Source organism: Daktulosphaira vitifoliae, unplaced genomic scaffold (assembly GCF_025091365.1).
Source record: "Daktulosphaira vitifoliae isolate Bord-2020 unplaced genomic scaffold, ASM2509136v1 Scaffold_2, whole genome shotgun sequence".
Lineage (NCBI taxonomy): Eukaryota > Metazoa > Arthropoda > Insecta > Hemiptera > Phylloxeridae > Daktulosphaira > Daktulosphaira vitifoliae.
In genome coordinates, this window is record NW_026099573.1 from 44403556 (window position 1) to 44423713 (window position 20158).

General features: G+C 24.7%; 2 protein-coding genes and 1 long non-coding RNA gene across 3 annotated transcripts; 2 read left to right on the forward strand and 1 right to left on the reverse strand.

The window, feature by feature from the left end:
• Nucleotides 1-843: 843 nt before the first annotated feature.
• LOC126897529 (uncharacterized) lies at nt 844-18611 on the forward strand. The gene is made up of 2 exons (XM_050671209.1): nt 844-1194; nt 18237-18611. Exons 1-2 carry the CDS (start codon nt 1018-1020, stop codon nt 18519-18521), a joined length of 462 nt encoding a protein of 153 aa, XP_050527166.1. The 5' UTR covers nt 844-1017; the 3' UTR covers nt 18522-18611.
• LOC126897528 (cyclin-dependent kinase-like 4) lies at nt 4312-15909 on the reverse strand. The gene is made up of 9 exons (XM_050671208.1): nt 15831-15909; nt 15287-15465; nt 11453-11648; nt 10335-10620; nt 9363-9470; nt 9152-9241; nt 8880-9028; nt 5463-5606; nt 4312-4912 (listed from the first exon to the last, which is right to left on the reverse strand). Exons 2-9 carry the CDS (start codon nt 15340-15342, stop codon nt 4787-4789), a joined length of 1155 nt encoding a protein of 384 aa, XP_050527165.1. The 5' UTR covers nt 15343-15465; nt 15831-15909; the 3' UTR covers nt 4312-4786.
• LOC126897530 (uncharacterized) lies at nt 5613-6838 on the forward strand. The gene is made up of 3 exons (XR_007702121.1): nt 5613-6292; nt 6505-6582; nt 6779-6838. It is a non-coding gene; the product is annotated as an uncharacterized LOC126897530 (long non-coding RNA).
• Nucleotides 18612-20158: the final 1547 nt, after the last annotated feature.

A 20158-nucleotide genomic window follows, 5' to 3' on the forward strand; every position in this document is an offset into this window, starting at 1 on the left:
AAAAAAAAAAAAAAAAATAAAAAAAAAAACACATCATAGTAAAATTAATACCTTCTCAGCTTCGCATCGAAGCTAAAAAATTAGTGATGAGCATTTTCAAATATTTTAAACTATCGATTAACTATTCGAATTGTGTTTATACAACCGAATATTTTATTTTTAGTATAAACTATCAAATATTTTTACTATTCGAATAGTTTTTGAATGACTATCGAATAGTTCGATATTTTCAGGGCTCGAAATATACCGGAACGCAGTTCCGGTTCACGACAAAAATTTTTTTAGCGTTCCGTCTCGTAAAAAAAATACATTTATCGTTCCGTTTCAAACAAATGAAGGGTACAGGGGAAAAACGGTAATAGTCCAATTTTATCAATTTTTATATTATAGTTTCATTCGATAGCAGAATATGAGTAGTGTTGACTTTTGAAATCAATTAGATGAAAAAATCTTTTAGTCCGCTGTTATTAAACAAAAAAAACTATATATACTGGCGAAGAAAGACTGTAGTCCGTGTTTTGTTTTTGCTCTCCTGAACAATTTACAAAAATGGACTATTACCGTTTATCCCCTGTACCCTTCAAATGTGTACCGTACCATACTTTGGTAAAATTTAAACATTTTGCAGAATTGTAATTATTGAAATGATAAAAAACGTCGAACGACCACGACGCATAAGTAAATTTATTGCTTATCTATGTATACGATAATCGCCGTTTGCCAATATAGTAATTTGGCTATATTCTCACATACATATGGGTATTTTTAACGTGCGATAAGAAATACTATTTAATATGGACCGATGCATAAGACTTTTCGACATCCCCCCGTGCCACGTGCCCCGTTATCAATTGTAAAATTTTTTGATTTTTCTAAGTAAACATACTTGTATGTTTCAATTAGCGTTCGCCGTTCAGTATCGTTTTAGCTGCAGTAATTTTTGCATTATATTTTGCTGATCGTAAAGTACAACATTATTTTATAGCGTGTATTATTTCGTGTATTATTTCGAAAAATATGAGTTCTTCTTCTTTACTAAATTGGATAAATAAACGTTCAAAGTCTAATGATGAATGTGATCTTACTGCAAATAAAAGACCGTGCGTTGAAAGTGAATATACATCACGTATTAAAGAATCAAATGAAAATATGGAACTCCACGAAACTAGTGACTTGCCCGATTTTGGAATAAAGGTCAGTACGAGAATTTCAAAACTGTAAACGAGTAACTAGTAGTTAAAAATAAAGCATTAGGTGGTTTTTGATTTGTAAAAATATTACAAATTTAGGATTATCTGCTGTTGATAAAACCCTTCGCTTTTCTAAACCTTGGCAATACTGTACTATAATTTCGAATGGAAAGTCAAAAAAAGGCCAAATGTCTAGTCTTAGAAAAAAAATATTTGAACACAAAAAATTTGACGCTCACATCTTAACTAATCAGTAGAATTACATAAACAATCAAAAGAAAAACGATAGAAAAAAGTTTCGAAAATGCATTGAAATCAAAATTACTACTGAAAAAGTTTTTAGAACTGATTAGATACTGAAAAAAATTATTTGCCAAAATACAATTTTAACTAAAACAAAAATATCTATTTTAATCGACGAGTCAACTACTCTTAGCAAATTAACAACATTAGTAGTTGTTGTCCGTGCATTTATTGAAGATTTTCCCTGTGAACCTTATACTTTTAATCTTGACTTAATTGAACTCTCTAATACCTCTGCTGAAACTATTACTAAATCATTACTTGATTGTTTGGATGGACACGGATTTGATTGTATTGATGCTGTACTTTTTGAGTTATAAATATAGAAAAGTTTATATATAGTTCTTTATACATTTTTTTTTTTATTTGAAATATACAATCCATACTAGATTGGCATAATGAGTATGTGTGCTGAAGGATGTGCACGATTATCATATAATATAATAAAAGTATATGTGGATTACATTCATTAATTGAGAATTCATTCATCAATGACACTCATAACTTGATTTTTTTTTAGTATGTATTAAAAAAAAAATGCGTTCCGGTTCAAAAAATTTTCCATTGCGAGCACTGGATATTTCCCATCACTAATTATTATGTTTATGATATCTATGAATATTACTCTATTGTTCAGTCTAAATTAGATTAATTCATCCGGTTACTTACGTTGTCTCATTTATTCATATAACATTAAGTGTTCTACGGCATTTGTTGTATAACAACATTTGTAATATCTATAAGCATGTATGATAATTAATTCGAAACCGGTTATATATTTAAATAATGATACATATATGTATGATGTATTACATGAAATACAGAGTGATTGAATTATCATAAATCACTTAATTAAACGAAAAATAATATTTAATAATCATTTTTGCGACCTTTTTATGTTAATGCATTATGTATGTCATAATACAAAACAAACCAATATCGAAAGCCAGGATGGGTTGAGTATACGAAGATGATGATGATAATAATTTGGTTGAGTGAGAGTAGATATTTTCGTTCGGCTGACATTCCGGAGTCACTGTGGGTGTCGGAAGTCCGTTGTTATAGGAAGGGAATAAGGGTGACACTTATGTATGAGATGCAGACGAAATGTAAGGCATAAGTACTCTGAAATGTAGAGGACAAAAGTAAGTGAGCGTCAAAACGAATGAACAAACTCTTGACTTGATTAAAAAAGTCGGACATCGATAAACGAGTACTGAAACTGATAAATGACTCAAAGAACAAGGCTACGCACTGAAGTCGAATAACCACGATAGCAAATTACTTTGGGTTTAAATAGATTGTTTGCTAATTTCGCGATAATTATTTTTTATGGTCAATTCATCAGTCGATAGTAGCAGATTCGCGGTCTGAGTTTTATTTTATACTATTTTACAATAATGGTAACGTGACAACATCACATGTATATTAAATGGAACGGGGGCTTTGCAAAAAAAATGTTGTAATTATCAATGGCTTATAATAAATTGAGGTAACGAACTACAGGGTTATTCTATAAAATAGCCAATATTGGATACCACTATAACTTATAACAGCCGTTCCGTAGCAAAAAATATGAGGGGGCGAAAAAATTAATATTGCCGACTAAATATTTTTTTAAATAATACTAAATATAAGTTTTTTGTATCAAATTTACATATATATCGAAGAACTGGTTAAAATAATTGACTAACTGTAAAGAGAGATACCACTATACCATAGTTGAAAATAGGGATAATTAAAGTTTTATTGTGAAGGGAGTAATAAAGAATAGTTTTCACTTTCCTTTTCGAAAAAATGATCTTCATTGTGTAATTATTTTTTATTTGAGGGGATTTATCTCTTAATTACGCCCCTGAGTGTTTGAGATCAAAATTAATCGTTTTTATAATGCTTTAATAATTTCTATTTCATTAAAACAAATTACTCTAGTAAGATTAAAATTGCATTTAAAGGTATGTAATACTTATGCATTTTTAGCTCCACCAATTTGTATATTTCTAGTGTTGAACAAACTCTTAGTACCGATCATATTATTCAATATTTACATCTTGTATGGTATTACGATAAAAAATTGTAAAATTAAAATCATCAAATCGTATTGTATTTTGTGATTTTGTGTTAAAGAATGATATCATTTTGTTGTAACATTCCAGAATTACAACAGTTTTTTATGTTTTAACAAAATTTGAGTTTTGTGAATTTTGAATGAATTTGACATTATATTGATATTTATTTTGATCCTAAGTAAGTTTGTAGTTATACACGATTGCATATAAATTTTCACCTAGAACTAGTGGAGTATTGGTTTCAATATATTTACGGGGTTAACATAACTCTTTTTTTATAACGTTAATGTGACTAGCCACTTTCTCATTCTAAGAATATTGGTTGTAGTTAAATTTGGATTCAAATTAATTTAAACCCTTACAGGTTTAAATCAAGAGGATTAATATTTTTATTATAATTTTTTTATTTCTTGTTTTGAAATGTATCAATGTTCAACATAATATATTCAATTCAAGAGTCCAGTATGTAATTAATATAAATTCAAAAAGACTCAACTTAACTCATAGTTAACATTATTGATTACATAACACATCCAATATTTTCTTGTGTATATAATGTATTGTTTAATTTTAGTTAACTCTATAATACTGATTTCAAAAGAAATTATTTATTTTAAAGATAAAAACAAGTCATAAATGTTTAAATTATTCATTGTTTACAATAAAAAAACCTATACAATTGTTTAAAATGTATTCTAATATTAATAAAAAAGTGAATAAAATATTAGAAAATAATATTAAACTATTTTATAATATAAACTTTATGTTATAAAGCACAGGTACTTTTTATGGTAATCAATTGTTAACAAATTATTTTATTGACGCCCAAGTTCAAATCTATGTCAACTCAAAAAATCAAAATTTTCTGTACAATGATTTCAAAAATATTTTACACGTAAATGTAAAATTCAATATTAAAAACGTCCTTTTTTAAAAATAATTAAGTTATATTGAATTTAATTTATAAACTTTAAATTTTGATAATGAGTACAACTTATTAAAGATCAAAACTCAAAATCTAAATTCTTTTAATTGTTTCAGTTTTGAACTGGGGTGTCGTTTATTATTGTTGTAAGTGATAATTTGAAAATTATAAATTATATAACGATAAAATTCATATTTGGATACTAAATTTACAATAAGGCACTATTATCAAATTATTATCGTTGTATATAATATAAAATATACAATCGACTCAATTTAAGCTTGAATTTACTTTTTTGGTCAGATGTCCGGTAGATGGTCAAAATGTTTTTGAGGTACTTTTATTGGCCTTGCCAAATCTGGACTTTGATTGTTGCTCGGGATTTGAGGAAATAATGTTGATGCTATGTTTATGTAATGTCCGTTCTAAAAAAACAAATAAAAATAGTACACCCATATATAACAATACTACTTAGTAAATATTCAATTTGTTAATTCAAAAACTGTTTTTTTAATTTTAATGCTAATATTAGCCTCATACATAAGATCTAACTCATTTGAATTGTTATCCGCTTCTTAAATAGGATTTGGTAATAATTATTAATATAAAACAATAATTTATACATTTCTACTCGTAGAATATTTTAACTAACAAACTAGGTAACGTAAATTTTATTCATTCAACATCAACATTTTATGCCACCTAGAACTTAATTATTATAATATTTGGACGTTCATTTAATTAAGTTAAAAACTCTTTTTATTCATAAAATTTTTTCTAGGTATCAAAAAGAGGAAGTCATGGACAAAAAAATGTCGCTTAGTTAAATTTTTTAGTTAATATTCTGTTTCTACTAATATTTTTTCTAAAAAAAAATTAATTTTCTAACATATTATTATTGGATATATGTCACTCATCAAAATATTCTCTTTATACAATACGTTTAAAACATACTTATTTGAGCTAAATTAATACCTTGGATTTTTCTCTGAACGTTTTTAATTTTTCAAATTCATACAAATCATTTTCTGGGTATTTAAATGAAAAATTGTCAAAGAATGGATGACGTAACAATTGATCACATGTCCATCTTCTTAATGGATCTTTTTCTAAACACATCTATACAAAAAATTAATATGAATTATTTGCAAATAGTGGCAAATTTTTAATAATTGTGCTATTCACATCAATATGTTATATATTCTTAATAGAAGTACCCGGAGGGTGATCAGAATGATCATCAGTACACCCAAAGAAAAACCTCAATCAATTTTGATAGAGAAATTTTATCAAGGGTTTATGATAATGTTTTATTAATACGAACAAAATAACTATTCTTATGAATAATTATTGTTCAAGACAAGAAAAAAAATTATCATATTGATAAATATATCATAGGTTCAATAGTAATGATATATTTATTAAATTGAACAATGAATTTATTATATAGATCGAGGTTTTTCTCTGGGTGTAGTATTACTGTGTATGATGTTTGCATGTCATATTATACTTAAAAATTACAATTTTTCTTAAATTTAATTATTTAAATAAAAATTGAACGTATGTTGTACTGATGTAATTTTCCAATATATTAAACTATCGAATAACTATTCGAATTGTTTACATACAACCAAACCAAATAGTATATTTTAGTATAGACTATAAATATTTAAAAATCTATCGAATAGTTTCTTAAACTATTTGAATATATTGGGTAACTATCGAATATTTTTAATCTTCGAAAAGCTTTTGAATGAATATCGAATAGTTCGATAGTTACTATTCAATATTTCCCATCATTAATAGTAAGTATAAAACAATTTAAGAGTTTTAGACAATTTAAGACTAACACTTTAAGAGCACTTGTTTTGAGAATTTAATCCAATTGTATAATTTTAGAGAAAATTTGTTTAAATTTGTGTTGGGGTTTTATAAAACTTTTAAGAAAATAAGTTTCTTATTGTTAGGACTAATTTGTATATTGAAATTGAACCATTTATTTAAAAAAAATTCTTAGGTAGAAACATGGATGTAAATTTAGCGGGATAAGATCAAGGGAGAATATTCTAAAAAATGTGACTCTTGAAAAGTTTTTGTTTGTATTATTATTTATCTAAAATAAATACATTTTTTATTTTTTGATTGAAATATGATATACTATACAATAGTATATCATAGTGGCGCAAAAAAAATCAATCTTCGAAATGTTTATGAGATACCTTATAAATTTATTATATACATTAAAATAAACATTTTATGAAAATTGGAGGTTTAAAAAAAAAATTTTACAGGTCGCTCAACGCGTTTTAAGAAAATTGACCAAAAATACTCAAAAAAACATAAAATGTCATTGTTTATTCAATTTTTGTTCAAATTTCTTACTTAGTACATATACATATGATATGTATAGTATATATATGTACAGACTTTAAAACATGTTTTAATTTTATATGTTACATTTACTATATAAGATATACAGTACAGTACAGTTGAATTATGTGTTTAATTTTTAAAATATTTGTTTAAAATAAAAATACATGTCATTTAATAGAATACATTACTTGTATTTTAATATTATTGTTTTTTTACTTTTCATGAATTTGTGGTTGAAAACTCATATCAAATTACTCGATAATTTAGATTATTCATACTTAAAGACGGAAAACTTTAAATATATGATTTGTAATATCTTATACATGACAATGTGCTGTAGTGAATTGATGAAATAAAAATCATGGTAGGAGGAATTAAGAAGAGAGGAAGCTTCCAACTACACTACATTCTATAAATTATTTAGTACATGCCTATGATAAAAAAATTCCTAAATATGTCACGGCATATTTAATTTTACTATATTTTTATAGTTATATTGAAATAACATTTTAAAACTGAATGGATTATTACAAATTATTTTTGAGTAATACTTTATACATATGTTAGGCCGACGACATCATTTTTTTTTGAAAATCCAAAAAGAATTTTGAAAATATTTCAGAAATCTTGATTTTTTTAAATTTATATTTAATTAAAGCTAATACAATGCAATTAAAAAAAACCCAGCACAGGAGGATCGCGACACAGCGGTGACGTGAAAAGTTGGATCAAGTATAATGATATCTGACAGTGATTAAAATCACTATAAAAAAAAACGCTTCGATGCAAATCTTTAGATAGTGTTTAATTGTAAAAAATTGGTGGATTATTCCAAAAGCTACATTATCTGCTATTTTCTTATTAATATCCTGAATGAAAAAGGGAATATTAAAAAATATTATTTCTCATAAAAAAATTGTGTTGATTCATACACTTTTCAATAAGTTATAGTATTATAAAGTTAAAAAAGTAAAAAATAAAATCAAAAATTTTCACACGAAAATAGCATTTGGTAGCCATTTTCACCACGAAGACAAGTCCAGAGGTCAAATTTTTTTTCCATAATAAAGTATATTATATAAGCTTAATTTAAGATATATATATATAAAAGTGTCAGACCTTCCGGAACATTTTCAAAAGTTAAGTTGAAAAAGTTAATTTTTTGTGAAAAAGTTGTCATTTTAAATCCCCCCCTGTGAGCAGGTTAAGTGTCAGATTTAGAAAAAAAATATACTAAATGATAGGTAAAGACATCAAGCATCTATGTAAAAAAAATTATATTGATATGTTCATTTTTGAAAAAGTTAGGCAGATTTTAGTAAAAAAAAATTGAAAAAAATTTGAAAATTAGCGAATTTTAAATTTGTAATTTTTTTGGAGGTTTCCCCCATTTACGGGGAACGAGGAAAATTTTTTCAATTTTTAAGGGTAATGTCTTCAACTAGATACGATTTGTGATCTTTTGACGTATCATTGAAAGAAATCCGTTCGGTGAGAGCTGAGAAAAAGTGGTAACAGACACAAAAAAAAAATAAATAAATAAACACATCTTAATAAAACCAATACCTTCTCAGCTTCGCATCGAAGCTAAAAAAAGAAAAAAACATTGACCATTCAAGTCAAAAATTATAAAATTATTATTAAAAATACCCGATTTTGACGTTTTTGGCACATCTATGAAACGCATAATAGAAAACTAAATTAAATAGTAGCTTAGTTAATTTATTACAGATTAAAAAAGTGAAATATTCTAACGACTTGTCTTCTTTAAGTATTCGACCTTTAAGGTCAACAATCACGTAATTATTGATGGATATGGTAATTATTTTTAAATCTCTAATTTGAATAATGTATAGATCAAAATATAATTCTCAGTGATAATATTTAAGACAATTACCTACTTTCAACATATTTTTTTTTTGAAAATATTTATCAATGTTCTGGGAAAGAAAATATTATCAATTTTTAATACAATTCAAAATATCTTATCTATTTAATTTATTGTAATTTAAGTTTTACCTTGAAAAAATCTAAAAGGTGAGGAATTGATAATGCTTGCTTTGGTAACTTTTTTTCAAGAGGTTCTATCAATTCTGGCTGCGGTAAGCTTATTCCACGAAAAAATTCATTCATTTTAAAAATGTGCATATGTCTAGCTATCAAATCGCCTATGAAAATAATATCAATAAGGTTTGTTGGTGACACAAACATTTTTTCACGGGAATTTTATTGAAAGAATAATATATAAAAATATTTTTTATTTTTAACGAGCACAATTCTTTTTAGTTCACCTAAAGTAGATCGTATTAAGTAAAGTTGATCCACGTCAGATTTTCCTGGCCAAAGTGCTTCGCCTCTAACCAGTTCTGCAGCTACACAACCTACAAATTATAAAAATTGAAGTCATGTAAAACAAAAAAAAAGAGAATACAAATAGGATTTTAATCGATTAAATAATCAACAAAATCTCAAATGGCATTCTTTCGTTTTCTAATTTCTTACCAATAGCCCATACATCTACAGATGGACCATATAGAGTATCTCCAACAAGTAATTCAGGAGATCTATACCACCTAGTAGCTACGTAATCAGTATAGTTTTCTCCGGGATCTATGCAAAACAAGTAATTAATAAAGTAATGTTAGAATTACGTAATAAAAGGCATTTAAAAAAAAAACTTTTTTTCTAAACAAAGCATATAATATTTTAATTTCGATGCGAAGTTGGGAAGACTTTTACAAGACCGATTTTGTTGGTTTATTGATCAAAAGAATCTGATTTTATCGTCATCGAAAATTGAAAAAGAAACCTCAAATTTCAGCATATAAAAATTATTTCAAAATTACTATACAAAGCATGTTTTTAATTTTTTTCTGTATTTTAAAATTTATTAAATTTTTTTTAAAATACTGATTCTAATAAAATAACAGAAAAATATAGTATAGATTAGTTTTCTTTGACGTGATTTTTATGAAAAATCTAAGTACAAAAAAGGTTAAATTTTGACTATTTACGCATGTAAAATGAATTTTTCAACTCAACCTTTGAAAATGTTCCTGAATGTCAGTGAAAATGTTAAATCTATATCCAATTATGGATCTTGAAGAGTACTATGATATTAAAAAAAAATTCTATCTTTCAATTATTTTACTTTCAGAAATTGGTCGTCAAAGTTCAAAAATTGCAATTAAAAAAAAAATACTTTACTTTCAATTGTACAAATAATTTAAGAAGTATTTAATAGTTCAGTGAAATTTTAAAATATATGTGAAATTACAATTATACAATTTATTGTAATTATCATATTCACGTCGAAGAGTTTTTACTCAAATAATATAGTGATATTAATTACTATATCATCTAAAAATAGTATATTTGTATAATCTTATATCAATTATACTTATCAAACTATAACACTATCCCACTGTTGTTTTTTTTAATTTTTAGATTTTTTTTTAAAGACTTAAAATTTACTCATTAATCTTGCAAATCCAAAATCGCACAATTTAACTACTCCTTGAGCCGTAAGCAGTATATTCTCTGGTTTGATATCTCTGTGTATGCAATTATGTCTATGACAATAAGCTACTGCTTGCAACGTCTGCCATACAATTTGTTTTGTAAATATTTCTGAACAACCATACGGATGTCTCTCCAATTCGTGAAGTACTGTATGTTCACAAAATTCGAACACTAGATGTAGTTTTCTTTTACGTCTGAATACTTCGAGCAGATTTACTAAATTTGGATGCTTTAATGTCTATTTTAATATATAAAAAAATTCGTTTATTTACATAATAAAAATGAGTAATGTATTTAGAAAGGAAAGGGTATGCCAAGACTTTGTGAAAGCAAAATATTTTTTTCCAATACTCAGTGTTATTGTACGATTAGTCAGAACTGGGTTAAGAAATGGGCGAAGGAAGACTTTTTCATAAACAGAGTGATTGTTTAACTATGACTCATGCAATATCTTTAAAAATTAGAAATATAATATTTTTTCTTTTCAGAAGTTAATTGTCCTATCCCCCTCTTTCTCATCTGTAATTTTATCAAATTAAGTTAATTTTTAATGGAAAAATATATGTTTAACCAACTTACTAATTAGAAATTGACTAGTCGTTATCAATTTTTGCATTAATATTTTAAAAAGATATTAGCAATTTTTTAATAATACGGGAATAGCAGGCATACCTACAGATAAAAATAATCAGATCCATCTTTATATTAAAGAATTAATAATTTCCAAAAAACTAGTCTAAAAGTTGTTATAAACCAGTCATTTCATTAGATAGATCATTTTCTAGTTTGAAAGTATAAACGTTTTCATCACTAAAGTGAATAATATTTCAAAGTAGAAAGAGGAAAGGGATTAAATTTCAATTAACATGAAAAGAAAAAAAAATGTTGTTTTTCATTTTTAAGTCATAGTTTTTAACAATTATTCTGTAAAGGGCTTTTCAAGTAAAGGTATAAATGTAGGTCTGTTTAATATTTTTTCATGGAAAATACTGTATATACACAATTTAAAAACATTTATTCTTTTTTAAACTAATTACTAATAATTACTAAATTATAATTGTTGTCATTACTTTTAGCATTCGAATTTCACGAAGAGCTATTTTTCTTATTAATGGGTCGTCCTCAGATTCAACAAATTTTTTTATGGCGACCACTTTCCCATTTTCACGATTTCGACATTTGAAAACCATGCCATAACTTCCTTCTCCTAACTTACCTATACGTTCGTAGCGTTCCATTAATCTTAACTTGAAACTGGACTCATTTCTAAAATAACCAAATTCAACGTAAAGAGTTATATAAATGTGCCCTTAATTATTTAATTAAACTTAGATTAATTCAATTCAAGTATATTTGTATTTTCCTAAAAAATATGTTAAATAGAAAACTAACCAAATAACATTTTCTTTAATTCATAAAGTAATAAAAAATTACAATGCCAAATTTATCTTACTATAAGATTGGATCAGGATAGTGTTTCATACTTCGTTACGGGGATTTATAATTAAGACATTTTAGCTTCGTTGCGAAGCTGAGAAAGTATTTATTTTACTATGATGTGTTTTTTAAACTTTTAAAATAAAAATAAAAATTTATTTTTATAAATAAGTGAGGTATGTACCTATTATTTGTTTTATTTGTTATTACTTTTTTTTATAAATCTGATACTTCAATAATTTTTGAAATTGTTACGGAAAAACTGACACTTATATCTATCTTAAATTAAAGCTTATAAAATATACTTAAATAAAAAAAAAACATTCGGCCTTTATTTTGTTTTCATGGTGAAAACCAACATTAAAGTTAAAAAAAAAATACGATTTTTGTAAAAAAATTCTTTTGTATATTTTTAACTTTATTACGCTATAACTTTTGGAAAAATGTATGGATCATTATAATTTTTTTATGATAAGTACTATTTATATTCTTCTTTTATGCAACATACTTTTTTTTTTAAATCGGACCATTTCCCTTTATATATTTTTATATATATATTTATATATTACACTTATAAATCATTAAACTTGTAATCAGAATATAAATAAGGAAATAGGAGTTCATGTAGCTTTAGAAATAATCCACCAATTTTTAAAAATTAAACATTATCTACAGATTTACATTTTATTAAGATTTGCAGCGTTTTTTATGATAGTGATTTTAATCACTGTCAAATATTATCTATACTGGACCCAACTATGCCACATTTTCACTGTGCCGCGACCCCACTGTGCTGGTATTTTTATATCATTACTAATTAATTAAAAACTATAGGATATAACTATTAGGAAAACAGTTCTGAATATTTCAACTGTATTATCTACTTAAACACCAAGAGTTAAACAATAATTTTTAACATTTCTTTTGAAATTATTTATTACGATAAAAAAGTAATTAAAAACAAATTATTTTTATGAATTTAAAATTAAATATTAATACAAATAGCATATTTTTTAGTACGGTAGCCATTTTCACCGTGAAGACAATATAAAGTTCAACATTTTTTTTTTCATAATAAGTATATTGCATAAGCTTTAATTTAATATAGGTTCAGGTGGAGTAATTGTAAATGATTCTATCAAAGTGATTTTTAACTTGTGTTTATGACTGGTTATTTTCCCCATTACGGGAAACGAGGGGAATTTTTTTAATTTATGAAGGTTATGTCTTCGATTAGATACGATTTGTGATCTTTTGATGTATCATTGAAAGAAATCGGTTCGGCGAGAGCAGAGAAGATGTGGTACAGACAAAAAAAAACTCATCATAGTAAAATTAATATCTTCTCAGTTTCGCATCGAAGCTAAAAAAATCTATACCATGTAACTTGAAAATCATATATTTATATTGTCAAAATAAGTTGAAAAACACAGCGGTTATAGTTTTAAATAAATACTTCATGTTCCCAAGAAGTAGTAACTGCTTGTTTAGCAGATGTGTATAACTGAACGATTACAGATTATTACATAATATGAATATACATTATATTATAATGTATATTGTATGAAAAAATAATAACTTTATAAGTCTTTAATATTTTTTTAGAAAAGTTTTAAAATTGTATTTCAATCATAATTGTAAAATTAAATTGAACAAATTATTCTTTAATTTATAAAATTCGCATCGAAGCATTTTTTTATGATAGAGTTGTGAATCACTGTAAATCATCATCTATGCTTGTTCAAACTAAGCCGCGTTTTTATAATTTATCTACGGAATACTACATCTGTCATGATGACAGACTTTACGATTGAACCACTAACAGAAGTATTTTTAGTACTTAAGTAACGTTTTCGTAAATATTAAAATAAATATATACTTATGTAGTAATAAGTACAACAGAATTGTTTAAATGTGACCGCGAAAGTCCTTGAACGCAATAATGTGTTATATAATAAAGTTAAAAATATTATAATATTAGTAAGATGTCAATCGAATATTAAAATTAATACTTATGTAATTAAAAAAAATTAACTTTAGTGATAACACTGATTGATTTAATAGCCTATCTTAATTTACACAATTTTTCTAAGGTTAAATAAAAAAAAACTTTAGTTACTGGCATAAAACTACTAGAATATAATATTAAAATATTCAATTAATATGAACTAACAGTATTATGATGTGTTTGGCGCTTTAGGGCAGTGATATATTTGATGCCCCTACTTAATATATTTTTAAACATAATAAATTTTGTGCAAAAAAAGTATTCATATTTTTTATGTGTGGAACCCTAGAATACCTTACTCTGTAGTCTACCATTATATTATGTGAAATAACTAAATTTCTTGTTTTATTATGTAATTCATAACTATTTTTAAACTAAATGACAATAGGTATTTGCAAGACTCCATCCCATATAGGATAAAAAATTTTATTTGAGTTTAAATTAATGATGAAATTTTAATGATTAAAGTTAAATAAATGTTAAATTTTGATTGATAGTATACAAGTTGATTATTTTTACATTAGGCACTCGATTTCTCTTAAAATAATAATTGTATTGTATATTATATTTTAGTACTATATAATACTTGATTTTTCAATTATCAAGAATTTTTTTAATTCATTCTTTATACCTTATAAAGGGGAGTTAACTTCATTTTTTTTATGACAACATACATTTTGAATAAATTAATAAATGATAAAAAATTTTTAAAGAAATACATTTTCTTTTAATATATTTTTTTATTTACATTCTTTTGTATCTTGAAAGAATCGACCTTAATAATAACGATTTGATTTAATTCTAAATCATATGTTCACAGAAGGTAATTTATTTATTTCAGTGTTGATAAAAAATAGACATACTATAAAATTAAAAATCGACTAGATGTTAAAGTTTATTCATTTATTTTGTAAAAATATATTTTTTATAAGGAATATTTTTTTAATAAATAAAATATCCTAAAACTCCATTAAAATTGAAACATTAATTTTTTAATAAGATTGAATAGTTTTTACTTAAATTCTTTAAGGCTTCTAAAATATATAGTAAAGAGAAATATTTATCAACCCTTATTTAATTAAAAAATTTTAAAGAGCTTTTTAATAATAAATTTCTTTTACTTCAAAAAAAAAAACATAATACACATTCGACGTTTAAAATAATTGCAATTATATTTAATACCAAATTATAATTTTTTGATAAAAGAATTATAATTAAAAATAGATAAAATTAAAAAATATCTTTATAACTTCACATTGATTCTAAATTACAAAGTAGAAAAAAGTAAACAAAAAATCTCAATTTTAATTTTTACGCTTTTAAAATATCTTTAAGACCCTATTATATAGATGCGTAATATGTGCATGATTTTGTTTGATGCAGAGTGCACTTTACAAAGCTACTAATATTTAATTGACTATTAAAATTACATCATTTAAGTAAAAGTATTTTTATTTACCTGCGTGGAAGTAGTGGTAGGTTATTACCATACAGCCACAGACTTTTGTCAAGCATTCGCTATATTAAAACCTTATTCAGAATTCTGAAACATCCGCGGCAATAACAAAAAAACTGTTTCACAACACTAAAGACCTAATCAATAATATTGATTGTTGGGTCACCGTGGTTTTGTTTTTACTAAACACATAACAGTAATTTTTAAGGAATAAATTATACAAATGTGTTATAGGTATACAAGAATGTAATTATCCAGAAAGTCTACTACAAGGAGTATTTAATAGGTTAAAAAATATTGATTTTTCAAATTGATTAAACCTACCATCATAAAATAAGATTGCAATGTACCTTAAGTGTATTTAATGTAAAACATAAATGATAATAATAAATTATCTTATTAATATTTATGATTTTTTTTAAACAATAGTGATTCTAAAAAATAAGAAGTAATTGAATATAAGGTAATTGCAAAATTATTTAATGCCTTATCTTTTTTAATTGAAGATAAATAAAATAGTATTTTAAAAGAGAAAGTACATAATTACCAATTTTATTTAAATTTTTTTTCCACCCTATTTTTTCTTTTTTTTTTTACAGCATTACAAAATACTAACAAGATTGTATATTTAATTAGGCGAGCTAAATTATCCTTTTTGTATCAATGTTTAAATATATAATATTAATAATTTAAAATAACATTAAATGTGAAAAACTATACAAAAACATTGATCAAATCAACTAGAAGACAGTATTAGGATAAAATAGTTATATAGTACTAAATTTAAATAGCTATTTCAAATAAATTGTTTTTAAAAAATAGTAATAAATAAATATACCATCATCGGTATGAAACAATAACTGTAACCTCCAAAAATAAAATTTTTTAAAAAGCAGTACAATAGAAATATTTTTACTATAAACAAGAAATTCTAATCTTTGCTTTTAATTTTTATTATTATTAAAAATATAATTTTTTCTTCAATCTACCTTTAAAAAAAAAAATGAAGTACATAGCTCATTTACGGATTTTAATATTTGGCCAATATTTTTTATCTCAATATTATCTTATTAAAAACATCTATAAATTCGGTAAAAGAGTTTTTTACCGATTGACCTAATAACCGATAATATGAATATAGCTAAATATTATTAATGATGTAATATAGATTTTCTTGAACCATTAATAAATTTCACACACTTGACAAGGTTAAATACTAAACAAATGCAAGTCAAATTTTTTATTTAATGTAAAGATATAATATAATAAACTTATCAATGTTATACTATACTTAATGTTAATTATAATTAATTTTGCTTTAGATGCCTATATTCATCTAAATCAAAACGTTATTTTTTAAATGATTTACGGTAAAATTTCGATAATCGCCCGTCAATTCTCGGTAGCCGTGTTAATAAATGCACTATAAAATACTTAAATAAATGCAATTATACTGAAAATTGTGAAATTCCAGAATCAACAACAATTATTAACAATGATTGAAAATAATTACAAAAATGTATTGGATTAAGTTACATTTATATAAATTTAAATTTGGGTTTTTTTTGAAAATATATTTAAAACATTTCAATGTATTGTCTATAATTTCATAATAAAAATTTATTTATATCGTTGATACCAAAGATAGTTTTAATATTAGAATATTATGATTTATTTTGAACACCAAGAGCGTATTTAAGGGGTGATCGACCCCTTGGACTAGCTTTATCAGTATTTTTTAAAATTGATATCTATCAAACATGTGAAGTTGAGAAGGTATTAATTTTACTATGGTATGTGTTTTTTGTCTGTTATCACTTTTTCTCTGCTCTCGCCGAACCGATTTCTTTCAACGATACGTCAAAAGATCACAAATCGTATCTAATCGAAGACATTAGCCTCATAAATTGAAAAAATTCCCCTCATTCACCGTAAATGGAGGAAATCTCCAAAAAAATTACAAATTTAAAAATCACTAATTTTTGAAATTTATTAATTTATTTTACTTAAAACTGCCATAACATTATCAAAAATGACCAAATTAATATAATTTTATTTTTATAAATACGTGAGGTATGTACCTATTATTTGGTACATTTTTTTAATAAATCTGATCCTTTAATAATTTTTGAAAGTGTTACGGAAATACTGACACTTTTATATATATAAGTAAATATATAAAACTGTTAAATAAAAATTGAATAAAATTTTACTAAAAAAATATTTAAATATCTTTACAGGGTGATTGATCTGTCATTGGACAGCTAAATTTCACCTAAATAATAATTATCTTGAAAATAATTGTGTTAAGCTTTATTGAGTAGTATTTATGTCACAAATTATAAGTAATTAAATATTTCTTAAATCCGTCCCTTATTTCTTAAAAGGGTACCAAATTAATTTTTTTTAGCAACTTACATATTAAACTAGCTTTAAAAATATAAAGATGTCTATTTAAGAAAATGAATTCAAATAAACGTATGAAGAAGTGTCATACATGTAGAATACAGTGATTGTACTGAATGAGAGAACGCGATTCAAACTACATGAAACAATAATAATAGTAATAATAAAAAGAATTAATACTCCATTAATTGTTATCATTATGATTTATCCAGTAGACTAAATATTGATTGATTTTCATTCCTTAAATTTATTACATTTTTTAAGAATACATCACAATTGATATTCCACAATAAACACATTTATCAAATGTGATATAATTTATCATTGTTTCAAAAGACAGTCTCATTTATGATAAAAAATCGCCTATTATTGTAACTTACATTTAGTTTTTAATATATTTTATACATACAATAATATTACACCTGCTTGAAAGCTGCAATAATAATAACGTTTTGATTAATTCTGTATATTATATATTATTAAATAAATTATATATTTAGAAATAAAGTTACAAACTATGCTAACGACCATGAATATTATTTTCAAGGATGAATACAATATGAAAATAAATAAGTCAAAAACTAAAATCCTCGTCTGTGGTCGTAATCAAACAGCAAATTGGGATATAAATTTAGATGGTGACACACTAGAAGTATTCAATGAATATAATTATTTGGGGAGCATTGATACAGATGACGGAAAATTCGCTCAAGAAATAAGATGCCGATTACAACAGGCTTGTTGTGCATTCCAGAAAAAAAAAAACCCAGCACAGGGGGGTCGCGGCACAGTTGTGACGTGGTATAGTTGGATCAAGTATAATGATATCTGACAGTGATTAAAATCACTATCAAAAATAAACGCTTCGATGCAAATCTTTAGATAGTGTTTAATTTTAAAGAAATTGGTGTATTATTTCAAAAGCTTCATAAACTGCTAGTTGCTTATTAATATGATTAAGATAANCTGCTAGTTCCTTATTAATATCCTGATTAAGATAAAGTATGTCGAATGAAAAAGGGATTATTAAAAAATAGTATTTCCCATAAAAAAATTATATTGCTCAATACACTTTTCAATAAGTTATAGCATTATAAAATTAAAAATGTAAAAAATAAAATCAAAAATTTTAACACAATAATAGCATTTGGTAGCCATTTTCACCGTGAAGACAAAACAAAGTCCGAAATTTTTTTCCATAATAAAGTATATTACATTAGCTTTAATTTAAAATATATATAAAAGTGTCAGACCTTCCGGAACACTTTCAAAAGTTAAGTTGAAAAAGTTCTACTTTCTATATGCATTTTTATGTTTTCAATCCCCCCTGTATTAAGGGAAATGGTCCGATTTAAAAAAAAAAGTATGTCGAATGAAAGATCTATATAATTACTACTTCTCATAAAAAAATTGTAATGATCCATACATTTTTCAAAAAGTTATAGCATAATAAAGTTAAAAATGTAAAATACAAAATCGAAAATTTTCACACAAAAATAGCATTCGGTAGCCATTTTCACCATGAAGATAAAATAAAGTCCGAAATTTTTTTTTTCCATAATAAAGTATATTACATTAGCTTTAATTTAAGATATATATAAAAGTGTCAGACCTTCCGGAACACTTTCAAAAGTTAAGTTGAAAAAATTAATTTTTTGTAAAAAAGTTGTCATTTCAAATCCCCTCCTGTGGGCAGGTAAAAAGTCAGATTTATAAAAAAAATATACCAAATGATAGGTAAAGACATCAAGCATCTATATAAAAAAAAATTATATTGATATGTTCATTTTTGAAAAAGTTACGGCAGATTTTAGTAAAAAAAATTGAAAAAATTTCGAAAATTAGCGATTTTTAAATTTGTAATTTTTTTGGAGGTTTCCCCCATTTACGGGGAACGAGGGAATTTTTTTCAATTTTTGATGGTAATGTCTTCGACTAGATACGATTTGTGATCTTTTGTGAACTATTTAGTATTTAATACTGTTTAATATTCAGTACTATTAATATACTTTTTTTTTTTAATTTGCTAACCGTAACACAGCAAGCAAATTAAACTCAGTCAAAATGAAAATTGAGAATAATTCTCTGTTATTTTATATGTTACATTATAGTATAACATAATTATTGTGCTTATCTAAATGCTATTATGTATACATCTATTTTTAATACATCAGTTGAACCTACAATAGCCTATTGCAGGTTCAAATGATTTACTCTATTGTCAATAAGACATACTTTACAGGTTTTTACACGTGTACTAATATTTATTTTTTTCACTGATTAGTCTCCAATAATTAATTTTATTTACCTCTAACAAAAAATATCGAAAATAATAAATGAGTTCTCTTAATTTAAGAGAACTAAATATTTGACTCAAATTACCCTCTTGGTAATTATTTAGGTGGAACCTTTTGCTCTTAGTTAAAATAAAAACATTATTATTATTTTTTAATTGTATTCTTAGTATTT

Bases quoted from the DNA above. Each gene is read 5' to 3' on its own strand.
- LOC126897528 (XM_050671208.1), bottom strand. From the start codon at position 15,342: ATGCTTGACAAAAGTCTGTGGCTGTATGGTAATAACCTACCACTACTT. The intron at 10,621-11,452 runs GTAATGACAACA...ATATTAAAATAG, and splicing joins GTGAAATTCGAATGCTAAAA to ACATTAAAGCATCCAAATTT. The intron at 4,913-5,462 runs GTATTAATTTAG...TTGTTTTTTTAG, and splicing joins CGTTCAGAGAAAAATCCAAG to AACGGACATTACATAAACAT.
- LOC126897529 (XM_050671209.1), top strand. From the start codon at position 1,018: ATGAGTTCTTCTTCTTTACTAAATTGGATAAATAAACGTTCAAAGTCT. The intron at 1,195-18,236 runs GTCAGTACGAGA...ATTATTTTCAAG, and splicing joins TGCCCGATTTTGGAATAAAG to GATGAATACAATATGAAAAT.